This window comes from Perna viridis, chromosome 7 (genome assembly GCF_037379345.1).
Source record: "Perna viridis isolate PV_CMFRI_1.1 ecotype Kerala chromosome 7, ASM3737934v1, whole genome shotgun sequence".
Taxonomy (NCBI): domain Eukaryota; kingdom Metazoa; phylum Mollusca; class Bivalvia; order Mytilida; family Mytilidae; genus Perna; species Perna viridis.
The window spans coordinates 31,614,461-31,634,785 of NC_142451.1; the positions used below are offsets into that span (position 1 = coordinate 31,614,461).

The 20,325-nt window shown below is 32.4% G+C and overlaps 1 protein-coding gene across 1 annotated transcript; it reads left to right on the forward strand.

Annotated features, from left to right (window-relative positions):
- Positions 1 to 2,633: 2,633 nt before the first annotated feature.
- Positions 2,634 to 15,766, forward strand: LOC148612303 (activin receptor type-2A-like). The gene is made up of 6 exons (XM_088593613.1): positions 2,634 to 2,897; positions 4,689 to 5,045; positions 5,543 to 5,675; positions 7,646 to 8,213; positions 10,472 to 10,741; positions 13,620 to 15,766. The coding sequence occupies exons 1-6, from the start codon at positions 2,843 to 2,845 to the stop codon at positions 13,797 to 13,799; spliced, it is 1,563 nt and encodes a 520-aa protein (XP_088449739.1). The 5' UTR covers positions 2,634 to 2,842; the 3' UTR covers positions 13,800 to 15,766.
- Positions 15,767 to 20,325: the final 4,559 nt, after the last annotated feature.

The window sequence follows — 20,325 nt, forward strand, 5'->3', positions numbered from 1 at the left end:
ATTCTTTATTATCAATATTTGCTTTATCCCAAGACAGTTCTACATTGGGATAGGTCTTTAGGATAAATATTGAAGTCATCGTTATTTAGAGCCAAAATATCGTCCAAATATCGAAAGGTCTTATTATATTTTGCTACCAAATGTTGTCTGGGAGGGCCTTTATTAGCTCACCTGGCCGTAGGCCATGTAAGCTATCACTTGGCGTCCGTCGTCGTCGTTGTCGTTAACAATTTCTTCAAACATCTTTTTCAATGAAACTTATAATGATTGTTTCTTAGAGTATCCTGCACAAAATGACCTTTTGGATTTGTGATCGGATAAAAAACATGGCCGCTATTACTAAAATATTACATAGAGGTCAGACAGGAGTTTTTTGCATACATCTCCAAAACCGTTAGGTTTAGTCAATATTTTTCACTTGCTGAAATGATCCTTATTATAAGGCCTACAAAAGTCTTCCAGGGATCAAAGTTGCCAGACTCCATGTAACAGTGATTGCCCTTGAGAGGTGAAAAATTAAGTTTTTGGCAATTTTCAGCCAATATCTTGAAAACTGTGATAGATAGAATAAAACTGTCAATTGCTGAAATGATTCGTATTATAAGGCCTACAAAAGTCCCCAGAGGTCAAAGTTGTCAGACGACTCCATTTTAGATTTATTGCACTTGAAAGGCAAAAATTACCTTTTTGGCAGTTTTCAGCCAATAACTTGAAAACTATAATAGATAGAATGAAACTTTCAATTGATGAAATGATCCTTATGATAAGTCCTACCAATGTCTTCATGAGTCAAAATTGTTAGAGGTATTGCCCTTGCAATGCAAAAATTTAACAAGGTGAGCGATTCAGGCTCCTGGGAGCCTCTTGTTTATTCTAGCCATAAATTGTGATTCGTAACAGTGCAGAAATAGGTCCGCAATTAGTTGTGGAAATTACAATAACTTGACGCTAAACGGTTAAAATTCGCCATACGTACGAAAATGTTGTCGAACAGGAATTTGGGTGCTTTGAATACAAAAAAAAATACCAGTTTTATGTATTGTAAATTTCGATATGCAGTACACGTTTTCCAAGGAGTAACCTCTTGAGCATCAGTAGTGTTAAAAACAAATATGTAGGAAGGTCATAATCAAAATATTAATTGCATACAAGAAGTACTCAAAACCAAAACTATCGAAAGAGGAAGCCAAATCCCAAAACTATCGAAAGAGGAAGACAAATCCCAAAACTATCGAAAGAGGAAAATAAAAAAGTAAAATAAATGTATAGTTGTAGAGCAATGACTTGAAGAGGAAACGAATCTATATTTATATGGTGATTTTTGAAGTTTGGGGAGTCAGCACATAGTATAGGAACTCCTATGTTATTAGGCTCAGCTTGTTAAGAGATACATGTAGCGATAGAGTCTGCGGTTGAACATTTAGTCAGTTGTAATGTTGGCGCATTCGTTTTTGTTTTTGTAGAATTTCAGTATAAAAAGTACGTCAAATAACGGTAATAGTATTTGGAGTCTTATCAGCATGAACATAAACAAATTCCTTGCTGGGTTTTTTAATTTGTGTGGGTGTGTGTGTTTTTTTTTCGGGAAGTACAATTTTAATTTTGTTTATAAGAAGTTAAGTGTTCCTAAAAATGTTTCTTCGGATGTCAACTATTTCATAACTGTTTTGAAGTATTGAAATGTTTTCAACTCTCGGTCTTTAATGACATTCAGGTTACATGTAATAGCATAGGAACTAGGACCGTAAATGTATGTTTAGTAACTTCAATTTCAAAATATTGGCGTAAAATGTATTTTCTTTGATGTTTACATCTATGCATAATTCACTATGATTATAGACATATTTACAGGTAGACTTTTCGTAAATATAGCAAATAGAAAGGAGTATAGTATTATCAAAATAAGCAATAATAATAATTTCCTTAGCTCTATGATCATTTAAAATACCAGAAATATTTATGAAATCAAAACCCTTATTAATATATATAAGTTTTATATATAGAAAATGCTTTTTGTGATTTTCTGGACTATCAATTTTTGGGAAAAGCTTTGAATAACAGCCGGCAATTATAATTTGAACTCTTTCATATTTTGGACTGCTGAACGAAATTTTATCACAGTTCTTTAGAATATTGTGTACTGGTAATCTTGGGATTGGGTATTGAGCATATGATGACGCCCATTGTTTTTCATGACAATTGACCGTAATATTGTTATTTCGATGTTTCCGTTTATTGCGATCAAGAAGTTAAATATATTGAACTCCTTGCTGCGATTGACTCTGCGTCCATGAGACCTCTTGTTACGGATTGGTTTAGAAACTACGTGACTGATTCGCCTAATATACTCCTGGGACTAATAAAACAACTACTAGTAATAATAGTTTCATACCATCAACTGCTACATGTAACTGTCTGTATATAGATTATAAAGTATATAGATATATTTTTCGAATAGTAAGATTTATAGCCTCTTATAACATAAAGCTATCGTCCTTTCAAATTTGATTGGCACGTTATATTTCACCTAAAAAAACACTGAATGTAGGCGTGATGATTAGCAGGTACTTATGCCCGGAAATAAAATAAACCAGGGCGCCCCGAGATTTACCTTTCTTAACATCCGGGGAATCAATGTCATGAATTCGCCATTTTGTGAAAATACAAACAAAACAGAGGCGTAAATAAACAGGCTCTTTATGGCTGAAAAAGACGGATTTTCTAAGCTTTTACAGTTTTTGAAAATTTTGAAGCACTATCTCATTCTCAACCACAGTCCTGACGCGCTTCTTTAACGTTAAGTGGTCGCATTTTGCATTTGATTGAGCACAGCACCTGCAAAATGCTGGCGACACTACGTCTGTTGTTTTTCTTGTTTACTGTTGGGAAACTTTGTGGTAAGCAATTGACCAAATAAGCTTATCAATGAATCACATATTCACATGACATATCTGAATGCACTCTTGAAAGCCACTTCTTGAAAGTTTTGCCAAAATGCCTTGAACAATTAAATGTGTTGAATTGACCACAGCTTGGCACAAGTACCAATCATATAAATTAAATGGTGCTGTATATGTTCCAGCCCTTGAAATTTATGTCACACTACTGTTTATATTTATTACTTTAGCATAATTCAACATAATACACTGCTGGCTATACTCTAGTAATTACACTGTCTACCATGTGACAGAAGCCGACACTGGCGACAGGGGGTCCATAATAGCCCTAGATTACTCTGATTTCCATAGACTGATTTGCCAGATTAGCTAGGGCTATTGGACATCAGTGTTCATCCCATATCAAAAACATGGGATTGCTCTGACATCCAACAGCTGATTTTCTGGACAAACTGGGACCTTGGGATTATAAACTTGTCCAATATCAAAAACAGGGGAAAATCGAAATTTTATAAATTCTAAGACAGTTATTTGTTGTAGCATGTTCAAAGACCACACTTCTTACATGTTTTTCTTTCTTTGTGAAATTTGCACACTGTTTCGTTTTACAAAATCAAACAATGTTATGTAAATTTATAAATTTTCCAATCCTAGAATACCAATTACTGCAGAAAAGCATAAACATATTATTGTTAAGAGTATAAGCTTTCATTTCATACCCAGTTATAACTTCAAGAACCAACAAAATGATAAATTTCTGCCTTGAACTGTGCTCTTAAATTAGTGAGCGAAATCCCATGTTTTGATATGGGACAAGCTCTGATGTCACATGGCCCTGCTTGTCTGACATATCAGTTGTTGGACACCAGAGCCGTCTTGGATTAGGTCGGTACCTGCTAACCTTTGAAAATTACATGTGGGATTTTATGTGTGAAATGCGTTGTAGTCCTCAGAATCCAAGAAAACAGTGATAGAGGCATTAAAATTCACCAAAGGGTTGTTATCTGGCTTTTTCATGACAAAACGAGTTTAATGTACTACTTATTTGAATGTTTTGTTTTAAATTGTGGTTAATATTGCGTATGAAAAATTCAGATATTGGAGCTGACATGTGGGAATCTCCCACAAATAGTGACATTTGGCAGGTGTGTGTGTCTAGAAGTAGTTTGTAGTTTAACATAATTGTCAGTGTCACAGATTGGTGCCTCTTGCAAAACCAGTTTGTACAAAACTGTGGTCGCAATTTGTTCTGTCAATTTCCACAATGTCAGCAACTCGCTTGTTTTCACTTCAGATATTGTTTTTTGGGTTAAACTGATACTCTGTATATCTGTTCAACATGTCATGTACTTTCAACATCAAATTTTGGAAAAATTCTTTGTCCCCATGATTAACTATTCCTTGACCCTTTGTGTAATATTTTAGAAGATTTAGAGTACTAAGAGAGACAGCAGTCCATGCTATGCATAAAATCAACTTAAAGCACTACATGTAAATGGCAAGTAAACTGACAAGATATGAAACACTAAATTGATTTGACCACTTTGGTTTAACTTTGAATTATTAGCAATACTTTGACCAGGCAATATTCATGTATGTACAAAGCAAAAATAATCTATATTTTGAAGGGGTCCCATATATTTGAGTTCATTTGACTCAACACACATTTCAGCTGCATGTGCAGCTATAAAATCAGTATGCTACAAACAAACATCCTAATTTGGATATGACTTTGTAAAAAAAGGAAGAACATGTAATTGAAAATGTTTTGAGTGTCAATACTATTTTTAGATGGATTTGCCATTGAGGAACATATGTATGATGAAGACGATGAGAACAAAAAGATTTTAAGTTGTGCTGTGTTTAAAGAAGAAAACTGTCAATATGAAGATAGAAACCGATGTTCAGTAATCCAAAAATGTGCATCTGTGTATGATAGTTGTTTTATTGCCTGGCAATCATTGAATGGATCTGAAGACATTATCAAACATCAAGGGTGCTGGACATCCAGTCATACTGCAAAATGTTCTACTGGAGAATGTAAACAAGATCCAAGCATTAGTTCTCTTAACTTTTGTTGCTGTAACAAAGACTTTTGTAATACTAACTATACAGTGGTTCTAGCAACCCCTACCCCTTCTCCTGAAGGTGAGAAATTGTTAAAAAATGATCAACATTAAAATTGAAGCATTTACTTGATAGCTTGTTGGTTAAGCAATAGTCAGTAAGTCATAGCTGTGGAGCTTTTTTAAAACTGGTAATAGACCTGTAAAGTTAGATATGTAACTTATTTATACACATTGTATTAAGACAAATGTCTCAACTTGAAGTTTGAACTTTCATCATTAAAACTTTTAAAAATTTTGCGCACCATATTAACACCTGATACATTTATATGGTAGTTATTATAATTTAACATTAGTTTCAATGATCAAAAATAAAAATTTAATGGCTGCATGTATAATTTATGTTACATGTATATACAGTTGTACTGTAAATTCAAAAATTATTGTCTGCAATCTTATTGAAGCTGAAAATTGGATTTAAATCCTCATCAGCAATTAAAATTCGATAACGTGTGTTTTAATTACTTCAATTTTAAGCCTGTCTTAATTTAAATTAAAAATAAACTTATTTATTTGTAGGATCCCCTGACCCTAAGACAGAAGCTACAGATCGTTTAAAAGAGACTGTTTTGTATTCATTGGTTCCTATTGTGATCCTAGTCTGTATTATCATTGGCTTGTTTGTTGCCTGGAAATTATATTACAAGAACAGGTGAGTTTCCAAATACCCTATTTTCCAGACTAGAAGTTGATGTAGAGTATAAGTCGAATTGCCTAATTTTGACCAAAAATCTACGAAAAAAACAGAGAGTCGAATTTGCCAGGTAATTTGAGGGTCAGGCATGTGCATTTATATCATTGGTGTCAGCAGAGATCCGAGTTCAGTGTTTTTTTTTTTTTTTTTTTTGGTAGTCAGGATTTTACAATCCTCCCACAACCACCACCTGACTGAGGTGTTGAGAGGTGACACGTCACATACACTTATAATCCAAGACTAAACAGTACATTACATATAAGAGTTTAGTGGTTTGTTTTTCACTGCATATTATTACAGCAACGTTACTTTGTATAGTATTTCTGAATTAAATTAATATTTGTATTTTTGTTAAAGTGTACTTTGTCCGTTAGTTCAATTATTTTTATTGAATTGCATGTCAATTGCTCTGAGTCTTAGATCATCTGGTGTACAAAATCATAAACATTTCAAGTGTTTGGAGAAAAGACTAAGGAAATTAGTTTGATGAATAAGTCATAATTATGAGCGGAAATTAATAAACAATATTACCTAGTTTTTTGAAATAAAATAAAATAATTATTACCTATAAATTTGGTTGCAATTAGCCATTTAGATAACACTTTAACTGATTATAATTTGAGCCATGTGCCAATGTGTTACGACATACTGTAAATGAGTATAAATTTGCATACTAAAGGACCGATAATTCCAGATCTCTCAATAGTGTCTTACCATGTTGACAAATCTTCTAGAGTTTGTTCACATATTTTAACGGTTTACAAGTTTTTATTAACATCGTCGTATTCATTCATAAAAGATAGCGGCACCGATCAATAATCTTCATGTTTGATTGCCAGTTTGACTGTTTGAAAGATGGCTTGGGTTGATTGCAGTTTACCGAAAATCTGAATAGAAGCAATCAATGAAGTAAATGAATCAAATGAAATGCATTGTAGATGAACATTTTTTTCTTGAAAAATTGTTATATAAATCGAAGTGGACAATAAATTAAGAGTGAGTGTATCTTTATAGCGTAAATTGTACATGGTGTAATTACCTTACTATTACTCCATATATGGAGGCTATCACTTTCAGGAGGTAGACCTAGGGTAAGGGACACAACTTTTACAAATAATTGGAATGTTTGTATTCTGCATTGTTCATCAATTTCATGTAAGCATCAAAGTAACTTGGACTGATTTCATTCTGTTTCTATTGAAAGATTGATAGGCTTTGTAGAATTTGAAAATGATACAAATGTATCACTGATTTTAAGAGTTATGTCCCTTACCCTAGATCTCCTCTCTAAGAGAACATATCTTGGTTTGATGGACAGTTTTATCAAAAATGGGACAAACATCAAACCAGAAGCATGTTATGCGTTTTAACTTTTCCAACATAATTCAGGAAAATCCATAAAACTTGAGAAATTTTAGTGGCAAATTCAACAAACATGACATGGAATTGGTGCCACCTTGTTGTTTTCATGCATTGATGCTTAAGGGATGCATATTTTTATGTTATATGTTAGAGGTTATAGTTTCCCACTATAAAAACATATAGGTTACATGTAATATGTATTATACTCACACTCATTACTGAAGGGGCTATATGTATATGGCAATCACAAAGTCTGCTAGTCCATTACACATTTCTGATTTCATAGCTTTTATTGGAGGTATTGCTTTAGGTATTGGGTATTGCTTTTTACATGATTTGTCCCCATTCCAGGTTCTTTGATTTACTTCTATTTTACTGCAAATGGGTGAGTAGGTTTTCTCAGCATGACATACAAATGTTTGTTATAATGCAACTTCTTGTTAAAATATTAATTGAACCTTCACATACATGTACCTGATAAATGAAACAATAATATGATTATTTTTAAAATTAAACAAGATGGGGTTTTACTGTATTTTGTTTATGTATGCGTAATTTGATTACAGATTTGGACATGAGCAGTTACCTACTATTGATCCTGAACAGAGCACACCCCCATCGCCTCAGCCTTTGAAACCTGTTCAGTTAAGTGAACTTCGTGCACATGGTCGATTTGGTCAAGTCTGGAAAGGCACCATGTCAACAGAGATTATTGCTGTCAAGATATTTCCTTTAAAGGAAAAGCTTTCCTGGATGTCAGAGCAAGAAATTTATAAACTACCTCATATGAAGCATGAAAACATTTTAAGATTTATCGCTGCTGAAAAACGTGACGATAAATTGTGGCTAATTTCTCAGTTCCATGATCATGGCTCACTATGTGACTACCTGAAAGGTCACACTTTGACATGGATAGAAATGTTAAAGATTGGGGAAACAATGGCCAAAGGGTTGGCCTACCTACATGATGATATACCTAGTGTAGGAATCATAGAAGCCAAACCATCTATTGCCCATAGAGACTTCAAGAGTAAGAATGTCCTGTTGAAATCTGACCTCACTGCCTGCATAGCAGACTTTGGACTGGCTCTTAAGTTTGATGCTGGAAAAAATGCTGGAGAAACTCATGGTTTGGTAAGAAATTCTGTATTGATAAGTTCTTTGCAATACATTGTAAGATCCATAGATTTAGTAAAACCTTGATTATGAATTTTCACTTCTGATCCAATGGCATTTTTAAATTGCCATTTCACACAAAGATTCCATAGAGGAAAAAACAAACATCCAGATACTTAAGTGTAAAGGTGTATAAATCCACTCTGCCATAATCATGATTTTTGGCTGATGTTCTGATTTGTATTATGATATTTACAGCTTGTCTTGTTTGTGTTATTTCATTTACATTTCAGCCAATTACGAAAAAAAATGTCTCGCATACATGCATTCATGTCTGTAGGTAATGACTAGCCTTTACCCTTACACTTTAAGCAAACCTAAAGTGCTCAGAACAGCAGATAAATCACTTTGTGATTGAAACACAAAATATTTGGCTTTCATTACCTCGCTTTTGACTATACTATTGTTGTTATCTGGAAGTTTTTTTCAAAAAGGTTTTTGAATTAAGTGTTAAAATATATTGGATATTTTTCTCCATTGATTAAAAGTATCATACATGTAGATGTCCATTTAAAAGGAATAAGATTGAATAGTTTTTAAAAAGAAAATATCAGAATTTGACCAGGGGTTTAAATTTGTTTTCAGGACTTTTTGCATCCTAAATGAAAGGTCCTTTATAAGAAAGTGATTGGTCCCCAAGTTAATGTAAATATTGCAGGCCATTTATATAAAGGGATTAAATCAATGAGATGCTAATGTGCACTAAATGATTTTATGTTCGTCATAAGAGAGAAGACAATTACCGGGATTTTGTCTTCAGCATGAAATTCAAGATCACATGTATCTAGGTTCTTCATGGAAGAAGGGTCAAATCATTTTAAAAAAGATGAAACCTTCCAACTTGCCTCCAGAGTTACGTTCAGTAAAGAGTCACTCTGCAGATCTAATGGTATTAGGTGACAATCTGTTCTCTTGTGGTTCTTTATAATCTCCTTTCAGTAACTTGTGCATCCTTTTTTTCAGCCAAACTTCATGTTGCATAGGTTGCAGAACATTCCCTTTGTTGTCATCATAATTTAACAACAAGAACCTAGACAGCCATCCATAGTAGAAGTCTGATCTATGACATTTTTATTTTCCTTGTTTTTTTCCAGCTTCATCTTCAACCAAATCTTTGCCACTTTGTCATTAAAAAACCATCTTTTAGAGCTTTTGGGACTCGCTTCATCACCCTCTCCAAAAAAGTTTAGCAAATTAGATTGCTTTTCTGTGTCAGATAAATGCTGAGATCATTTAGACATAAATTCAAGAATGTCTTCTTCCCTCTCCTATCATATTGATCTTCCTCAATATGAAATCAGCTCTTAATAATTTTTAAATTTTGTTGAATGAAAATATTCAAATTTTATGAATGAAAAATGTGGTAGAAATCATTCAGGTTATTAACATCATTTTGATTTTACCAATGATTTAGTCACATGTTTGACAGATCCAAGATTTATTCTCGTTTCACTCGCTGACACATTAACACCTAGACATTACCAATTACTGTTACATTAAACAAACATGCCAGTCATATTAATTTTTGACAGGTAGAAGTGGTAGTTTGGAAATACAGTGCCGATTTGCAATACATGGCACTCGCCAAATGAAGACATGTTGCTTGTTTTGAGAAAATAACAATATTGAGTAGTGTCATGCAAAAAAAGGTTATGGAGGAATTTGGTGAATTGCACTTCTGTGGAAAAACAAAATTCAATTTTTTGTTTAATGGTATTAAATAAAGAAGGAGTACTTATCTATCCACACTGGATATGATTATTTCATCAGTACCATTATAATACCTTAGTTATTGTACACCTCCTATTTTGTTTTCCCAACTGAATGACTTACAGAGTTTCCTGATGCAAAACATAAACTATCATTGGCCGATTATTGGGGTGGGGGGCATCTCAGAGCATAATATAAGATTCAATGAATAGGAGAAGTGACCTCTCCCTTTCAGGAGTGATTGGGAGAAGTGAGTCTTGAATATGGAGAAGTGGTTCTACAACACTTTAATATTTTTTTTGCATCAACATGAAATTGTATCTTAATAGATACTAAACAAATAAGATAAGTTTAATACTGTAATTACATTTTCTACACTTTTATATCAACAGACCTAGCTACATGTAGATAAAATACATGTACATTGTACCTGTAGTGTAACACCTAGAAACAAGCTGGTCATGGGACTTTGTATTTTCAATGCAATTCATAATTTTCAATTTCAGGTTGGCACTAGACGTTATATGGCACCAGAAGTGTTAGAAGGCGCCATCTGTTTCAATAGGGATGCTTTCCTGAGGATAGATATGTATGCATGTGGGTTAGTCCTCTGGGAACTGGTGTCACGGTGTTCAGCAGTAGAGGGACTCGTTGACAATTACCAGCTTCCATTTGAAGAGGAGGTTGGACCACACCCTACACTTGAAGACATGCAAGAGTATGTTGTACTCAAGAAATGTAGACCAACTATCAAGGAGACTTGGTTGAATCATTCGGTAAGTTTTAAAAAGTTCTCACTTGTAGGTTGATATTATCACAATGTTATAGCTTGGATCTGAATATAGGTCTTAAGCACAAAGTGTGTTAGCATACAACAGATAGCAACAATCGTCGGGGGCATATTAATTTACCCCAGTCTGTCCGTTCGTCCGTCTGAATTACACATGATCATGGCTTGTCAGGCTATATCCTCGTAAAGTTTTTGAACTACATCTTAAATATATTACAGGATGTTTCCACACATGATGAAGGTGTGCAGGACCAAAAGATTTTGATTTTCGTGAAATATTACGGAAATTGATGATAGTTACACTTAATCATTTTACTTAGAAATGTATAGATCATGGCTTGTCTGGTTATCTCCTCGTACAGTTTTGGAACTACATCTAAAATATTTTACAGGATGTTTTTACACATGATGACAGTGTGTAGGGCCAAAGGATTTTTATTTTTGTGAAATATTACAGAAATTGGTGATAGTTAAACTTAGTCATTTTACTCAGAAATATGGCTATATGGCTTGTCTGGCTATCTCCTTGTACAGTTTTTGAACTACATCTAAAATATTTGACAGGATATTTCTACACATGATGAAGGTGTGCAGGGCCGAAGGATTTTTTATTTTCATGAAATATTACTGAAATTGGTGATAGTTACACTTAGTCATTTTACTCAGAAATATGGCTATATGGCTTGTCCGGCTATCTCCTCATACAGTTTTTGAACTTCATCTAAAAATTTTTTTGCAGGATATTTCTACACATAATGATGTTGTGCAAGGTCATAGGATCTTGATTTTCATGAAATATTTCGGTAATTGGTGAAAGTTAGACTTAGTCATTTTCAGCTCCGTGCAGGTCTGGGTGTCTAAAGAATAGGCCTGCAGCAGCGCTAAGCTTATTGTAAAAGGCGACTAAATAGTGTTCAGAACCTTAGCCAGGGGTTAGGGTGCTCTGCCCACAGAGCAATTGGGTTGTGTGCCCCAGATGGTGGAATGGGGTACCCCTGGTGTGTTACATGCTGGGGTTGTCAGGCTATGAAACTGAAAACCTGACCGCAAACCATAGTGGTGCAGCGTGTTGGGAAAGATGCCACGTTCCTCGCACGTTAAAGAACCCTACTGTGGTATTCTCCTGGAGTAGGAACCATAGAGCTCCGCCTCAGGAGGCTAAATTGCCCGACCCTACCCAACTCTCCCCATTTCCAATGGCAATCAAAATTTGTCAACCCCATTATCCTTGTGTCCCATCCCATTTTTCATTTCATCATCATTTCATGTTCATTTATCATCCACTTCATGTTAATCGCCTGAATATAGCTGAAATATTGCTGCTCGGGCGTTAAACCGCAACAAACAAACATAGTCATTTTCATTAGAAATAGGGCTATATGGCTAGTATAGCTGTCTCCTCATCTAAAATATTTTTTGCAGGATGTTTCTTCACACAATGATGGTGTGCAAGGTCATAGGATCATGATTTTCATGAAATATTACAGAACTTGGTGATAGACTTTGTAGTTTTTGACAGAAATATATCCCCAGCAACAAAGTTAGGGATTTGTTATTGGGGTTATTAACGTTTTTTATGTGTCCGTCAGTCCGTCCATCAGTCCTCTTACACATTGCAATTAGTCCGACACTACCAAACAGAATTTCATGACACTATGTTGCCAGGATACAATATGTAGATATGCATATATTTATGAATTTCTGATCCCCATATTGATCCCCAAATTTTTTTGAGTAACGATACTGGAACAGTTTGATGTTGCATATTTCTGAATTTGCAAACCATGTCTTCATACAAAAATAAACATGTTCCTAATTTGGCAAATCTAGGGAGTGAGGGCATCATTAGTGTCTTACAGGCACATTTGATTTACTATAAAAAAAATTGTTACTAACAAATGACGCGGGGCTCCTGTGATAAACAGGGCTTCTAGTTTTAAACTGTTTTAATACACCTATTTATATACAAATGTACAGATACACGTATGTCACATTAAGAAAAAAGGTGATTACTTGCAATGTTTATTTTATGTACAGATGGCTTTGTGACACTGTTTATCAAAATTTCCTCAAGGCACTTTAAAATTATGAAGATGGACATAAGGTTGCTCAATCAATGTAGGCATTTGAGAGTGGGTGTGGCACCCCTTACATTTTTTTTGTGAGGACATGTAGGTTTGACATTCTCCAATATAATAATAGTCTTTGGTGAATATAATGATTGACATTCAGAGCCTTTCTTGATGAGGAAGCAAATTTATGCATTAATGGTAACTAGTTAAGAATTATTGTTACTGAAGTATGATGTATAGGATTTAATGGTAAGGTTAGTTGATATTGCTTCTCTGGGAGAACATATTGAACTGTACAATCTTAAAAACAATATGTGAAAACTATACTGCAGGTTTCCAGTCGAATCTCAGAAACTCATTCAATCAAAATTTAATGAAAACTTAACAATTTTAAGAGTGTGAGTGAATTATAAATAAAGCTATTAGATCACATACGATATATATTGATAAACTTCAGGAGGCAGACCTAGGATAGGGGACTAAACTCTTGAAATCAGTGATGTGTTTGTATCATATTTAATTTCACCAAGGCCTATCAAGCTTTCATTTGAAACAGAACTAAATCAGTCCAAGTTACTTTGATGCTTACATGAGATTGATATAAAATGCTGAATACTAATGTTGCAATGATTTGTAAGAGTTGTGTTCCTTACTATATGCCTACCTTCTTAAGTCAAAGCAAACTTGGAGGTTTTTTTTTTTTTTAAATTTTGTCCATCATTCTACATGTATATGTACCATTGATAACTATAAGGACATATGTAATTTATTGTTATTTGTTTTTTCCAACAGGGGTTAGAAAATATTGTTAATACAATTGAGGAATGCTGGGATCAGGATGCTGAAGCACGGGTGTCGGCCAACTGTGTGCATGAACGTTTAATAACCCTGAGTCGAATGACAAGTTCTTCACCTGTCATCTTGTCTCCAAATGAGGAAATTCCATACCAGATATCTTCCATAACAGCTTAGAAATCAACTTGTCAAATTTTTATCTCATAGAAAATAACAATTGGAAATTTGATTTCAAACTATTTAGCTGTTCAATTAAAAGTGCTAGAAGTGTACTAGTGTGTACTGATATTAATCCTACAAAATTTTAACAAAATTTCTACTTGAGATGATATAATCACTTGAAGGAGAAAATATTTATTATTTTGCTTTGGTGTCATGAAATTAAAGGATAGCTTAAAAGCATGCACAACATCACTTACTTGGTCAGTGACCTTAAGAGTTGAGGCAATTGTACATTGCATGTTATATAGTGAATTCTTACATTTGAATAATCAAGTTTTATGAAACCAAAGCATGAAATGTTTAAGTTAATTTTTTTATATGTATGTGGGATAGAATTGTTGACAATTGATGGGCAACTGGTTGTTCCTGAAACAAATACGACTTGACTTGGTAATACTAATAGGCTAGAACATTATTTAAGTATTGTTGTCAAGTTGAGTAGTTTTCTCTTGCATTACACCTGTTCACAGTTGAGAACTGTATAAACTATATGTATGAAGAAGAATATTTAACATTTTTGTGTTCCTGTTCTTTTTTTTTTGTTGCTGTAGGCTAGATCCTACATTACATGTTATATATAATGTTTTAAGTAGTCTTGTACTATTAGAACTGTTTTTGTGTTACTGATCAGCAATATCTGAAATTCATGGTTTTTTCACCATGGCCTCGTCAAATTGGTCTGCTAAGGCCCAAGTCAGTAAATTGTGGTTCACAAAATATGAATTTCATCAAACTGTTGAGTCTGTATTTGTGGGCTGTTTAAAAAATAAATTTATTCTGAACAAAGTAAAAGAGTTATTTTTACATGTTTTATTATGTTGATCAGTGCACAGTGATTGTGATCTAAAAGAAGGAGATGAAAAACACGTCAAATGGCATTTGTAAATTTTGTACAAATCATATTAGTGTGTGTAGATACTGTCCTATTATATTAAGTTAGTGTAAAAATATACGGGCATTTATTATGTACTAAATGATAAAATCATGTCTAACATAACTTGTCGTCTACTAAAATGTGGTCTGTGTCCACATAAATAGCAGTTCCATTTTTTTCTCAGATGTTCACTTGGAGAGGATTGTGCTAGAAGCTGTATTGCCTACATGTATTTGCTGAGCAAACTTTAATAATATGATTTTGTTTTGTTAGAATTTTATGAAATTCAGTCCTTTTTAAAAGTAATAAATTTCCCTTAAGTGTTAGTAAGGGCTTTAATTGTTAAGTATTTTAGAGGGAAAGCATATTGAAATATTTTTGAATTTCTTTTTTAATATTACATGTATGTGTTTGTTAAAAGTAAAATTTAGATTCGTAAATACACTAACAAGTAATTTGTGGAATGTAGACTAACTTTTTTTTCCCTTTATGAATTGGTATTTTTCTAGACAACAGGATTTTGTATGTTTCATTACAATCATGGACTTTAAAGTCATAAGAATAGACCATTTTATTGTTAAAAAGGCCTTAACAAAAATTGTGATTGTTTCTGGTAACCCTGCCCACCATATGTGAATTAGTCCACGTCAGACCATAACCTTTTTCACCAAAATGTTAAAAAATCTAATTCTATTGTCTTAATGGCAAGGTTTCAATTTATCCAACTGCTAGATAATTCCTTAAATCTTCCTAAAATAGTTTTTAAATCTAGCACAAACATGATGGATTAACAAAATTAATTGGTACATTATTGTGGGTTACATGAATTTAAAAAGGTCAAATTCCAGGACTAGTTAATTTTATTTCCTGGTTTCCCAACCCAATGAAATATTTGATTAGAAAATATTTTTCTGACCTACCAACCCCCCTTTTTTCGGGAAGGGGGAAATGTTACTGGAAGCACACATGTTTTAAGTTTAAGTGTCTTTTATACCACTTGTATGTTATAAGTGTTGTTTTTGGTGGTCAACAGAAAAAGTAATAAAAATTGAATTTTTGAATTATATAAGCATTATTTATACCAAAATTTTCTCCTTATTATTGAGAACATATCCTATGCAGTACCAAAGAGTATTTCAATTATTTTTTCCAGAAAATTCTTTGAATTTTAATAAGAAAAATAGTTATTTTCATATTTTATTTTCTACTATTTAATTGCACATTGTCAAACATTTTTTCAGTGTAATATTATAAGAAAAAAATATTTTACATGACCCTGTTGAATCTCAAAGCTCCTTTATAGAAAGGCACTTAGACTTTTTTTAATTTGTATTTCCTGGTATACCTGTGTTACAAGAATCAATTTTTAAAAAGTTTTAAGCAATGACGTTGAAAACTAATAGAATTTATTTTGTTAGCGGTTTTGGCATTTGCTAAAATTAAAAGATAATTTTGTGTAGTACCTGTCCATGGACTTACATGGAAATAAAATATCAATTAAATCCATAATCAAACTGTTTAATAAGAAGAATTTAACTGTCAGATATGAACAAACTTCTTAAAAGTTTCGAATGTAACTAAAAAATACTGATGCAGCTTAAAAAAAAAACAGACTTAACCCTGTAATGTTGTTTTTGTTTTCAATTAGAAAAAAGGTTGTAGAAATTTAACATTATCTCTACCTCAATTGGCTCAAATTTTCAGCCCTGCATGTTCTGGTGTTTTGAGGAAACACTTAAACAATGATTTAGACATGATTTATCTGTTGGTTATATATATATATATATATATGTAGGAACTATTCTATCATTTTCATACTATTTTTGTAAATCAGGGATAATTCAATACCTCTAATATTGATGCAAATTGATGGGGAAAAAGAAATTCTGCTGATTAAGTACTTCTGAAATTACATGAGATATTTATCATTTTATCCTTTTTTTCATAAGTAGTGGTCCTTGGAAGAATCATGCTTAATGTGTAAAATATGATACATCCCCAGAAAGGCTACCTATTTATTATTTTTGTAATTAAGTTGTTTCATTGGTCTGTATTATGAAATGTGTAATTATTCATTCCAACTTGACTGCTCTTGGAATATAATCAACATTGAAAGTCCAATAGATTCTATTGTATTTTAGTGTCATTTACAGAGTTATTTCCCTTAATTTCAAAATCTACAGTGTACTCTATATAATTTTTATCTCCTTAAGAACACAGGTTATATGAAAAACTGAATGTTTATTATTGTTTACTATGGCTATTAAAACAAAATATCAAAAATAAAAATATGTAGGTTTTTCACTCATGAATCACATTTTGCATGATTCTTAGCTTGAGTGCTACTCTAGTAAGAAATTGTTTCATTGTGCTATGACATGGGTAGGAAATACCTCTTTAATTAGAAGGATCATAGATTGTGAAATGCGTTGGGTTGTCCTTTGGTATGCATCAGTACAAAATAGTGACAACAGTTTTGACATTTGTGGAATAAACAAACTTCTAAATGTTTTATGAATAAAACTCCTTTCTGAAGAAGCATTTGTACAACAGAAGTTTTTTATTTTTGGTTTAAAACATATGTATCATATTGAAATTATAAGCATTATAAGTATCATTTACATTGTCCTGAAAAAGTATGTGAAAAATGTGAAATTTCAGATTTTTGCTAGTTTTTACATTGTTTTGTAATTTCTTCAAGGTAAAATGAAACAACAGAATTTCTTTTTTTCTTTAAAATCTTCAGGAAGTATTCAGTGCCCTTAAATGTATTTGTTTCACGGAGGTAGCATCTGACTAGAAAATTGCCCAGTTGCATTTTGTAGTCCACTCAAGTTAGTAGAATGTATAGCTACTAGATGTGATCACTTTAAATTATTTCATGTTGTGTTTTTCTTTGGAGTTCTGACAGCTGCACATCTTACTAATTAGTGCATTTGGCATGCTTCTATTGAAGATTCACTCTTTGTTGTCTTCTGGTAATTTTTACTATGGACTAGTGCTTTCTTGTGCCTTTTAAACGTTTAGATTATGTATCTTTGTTTTTGAACTAAATTCCAGATATTGATACAAAATGTATTTCTGTTCTGTGTAAGAATCAGGCAGTGGGGGCACATCATACACATGTAATTCCCAATTTTGTCTTTTTTTCCTCAAATGTATTCAATACATCAGGAAAACAATTGAAAAGCTATTTAAATTTTGTCTGAAGCATCTGTAACAGATATTTTTTGACTGCTTATATAAAGAAAAAGTGCAAGAAAATTTTCGTGCCATTTTCCCATAGTGCATTTTTACAAAACTTGACCAAACAATATATAAAAAAGGCCAATTTTACAAACACTGGTGTGTTCACAAGAATAAGTGTATGTGGGTTATGGTAAATGGGAACCTTATTGTTTTATGCAGCTTAAAAAGCATTTTAATAAGGTCAATTTGAAATAAAAAGCAAGTTTTCCATTTAGCAGACTTTTCAGTGTGAACAGTTTTCCAGTGTCTAATGATTGATACCAGCTGATTATTACATATTTAAGTAGATTTTTTTTAAAATAAAACGTACAATGCACATAATACAACAATAATTACCAAAGACAAAGTGATTTTATTCATGTTAATAGTATGTCATGATTATAAATGATTGGAAATGAGATTAGAAATAAATGGCTGTCAAATTTTAATATGATGATTTAATCAATAGCAGGCACATTAAAGCAATTTCCTTGGTAAAAATGCCATGGCTGTGTTGTTAATTACATGTCAAATAATGTAACTGTATTGTATCATTTTACAGCATAAATAATGGTCATGTTCAGGGGATAAAGTTGGTTTCTATTGATTAAATAACAGTCATCTGATGAACTTCAAGAATTGTTGACTGGACACTTGAGAATGAGAATTAAATATCTTTTAATATTTATATTGAATTGTTTGATAGAAGTTTATATCTCCTTCTCAATTGTCTAGGTAACTACATAATGGAAGACCAAATCTATACCCTAAACAGCATCATTGCATGTGCTATAATTTTTCAGTAACCATTTTTTATCACATCAACTGTTTTCATTGTTATACATTTTATAGTAGATTTTACAAGAACTGTTTTATTTCTCCTTTTCTTGTGCATTGCAAGAGTATTACAACTTTGATAATTTATCCCGGTGAGAAAAGTTGTAACTCGGGGAAAAGCTTTGAAGTGTCTTTCATGCTCCAAAAATCATGTTTTTACAATTGATTGCCACAATGTCTATAGAATTTTTTAAAGAAATATTAGTAAAATGCAGGGTTCTTTTTTTTTCAATCTTTCCCTTCTATCCTAATAGTTTGGTCAGTAAATGGTAGTTTTAGTATATTAATTGTTACATGTACTTTTTCAATTTTGACAATTTTTACATAGAATTTAAGAATTGAGTGGCTTTCAGTTTTAGTTTGCTAATTAATTACCATGACTTTTAATGACCATCGATTTAATTAATTAAAGAAAGCTTTGTTTTATATGGCTTCTTTTAATTCCAGTCTTGTCAAAATGTCTTTGGAAGCAAAATATTTATTTTAAAAAATCTTCTGGGTCTTGAACCTTTTAATTATGATCATGGTATAAATAGAAATTGTATGTTAGGTGTTTTAGACGTATGTATATTTTTTTTATCTGTTGAAATTTATTTTTAATTGAATCAAACAGATAGGAAGAAAAAGCAAATTTCGAATGTTTTTTTTTTTTACTGATTAGAAGTTCTGTTCTTAATGTTGTACAAGCACAGTTTGTTAAAAATGCCAAAAATATATCATTTGCTCTTTAGGGTGGTAGACCTAGGGTAAGGGACATAACTCTTGAAATCAGTGATATGTTTGTATCATATTCAATTTTTACCAAAGCCTATCAAGCTTTCATTTGAAACAGAATGAAATCAGTCCAAGTTACTTTGATGTTTACACGATATTGATGTAAAGTACTGAATACAAATGTTCCAATGATTGGTAAGAGTTGTGTCCCTTACACTAGATCTACCTCTTTAAAATGACTGATTATCAATTTAACAATCTACTGATATGAACACAAAAAAATTGTTTCCAATTTTATAACATGCATGTACTTATGTATTTTTAAATAGGGCTGTTACAGTAAAACATAAAAAAGGACTGGGGGAGGAGGGCACTTTTATTCTTTGTATATGGGTGGGTGTTCTGGTCTCTTGACAAAATATAAAGTTAAATACAAAATGTTAATAGAGCTTCTATGGGTGGCTCCCCATGTGAAAAAGTGCCTTCCCTTCACGTTTTATCTTTTAATGGAACAGCTTTTACATGTTCAGGTCAGAATTGACATATTTTGAATAAATTACTTAATTACTTATGATTATTAGGATTTTGCCTTTGTTTTGTGTGTGTTGAGTTGTTTTAAAATTATTGAATGGCTCTTAAAAGATTTGTCATTAAAGTGTTTTAAGGTGTAGATATTTGAAAGTCATTAATTTTTTTTTCTTTTCATATGTCGTTTTTCTAAACATGATCATATTGTCTCATTTTTTTTTTATTCAAATTATGAATGGTTTGATTTAGCATTATTACTGTGTGGTAAACTGTCTTAATCAATGCTATGTACCACATACA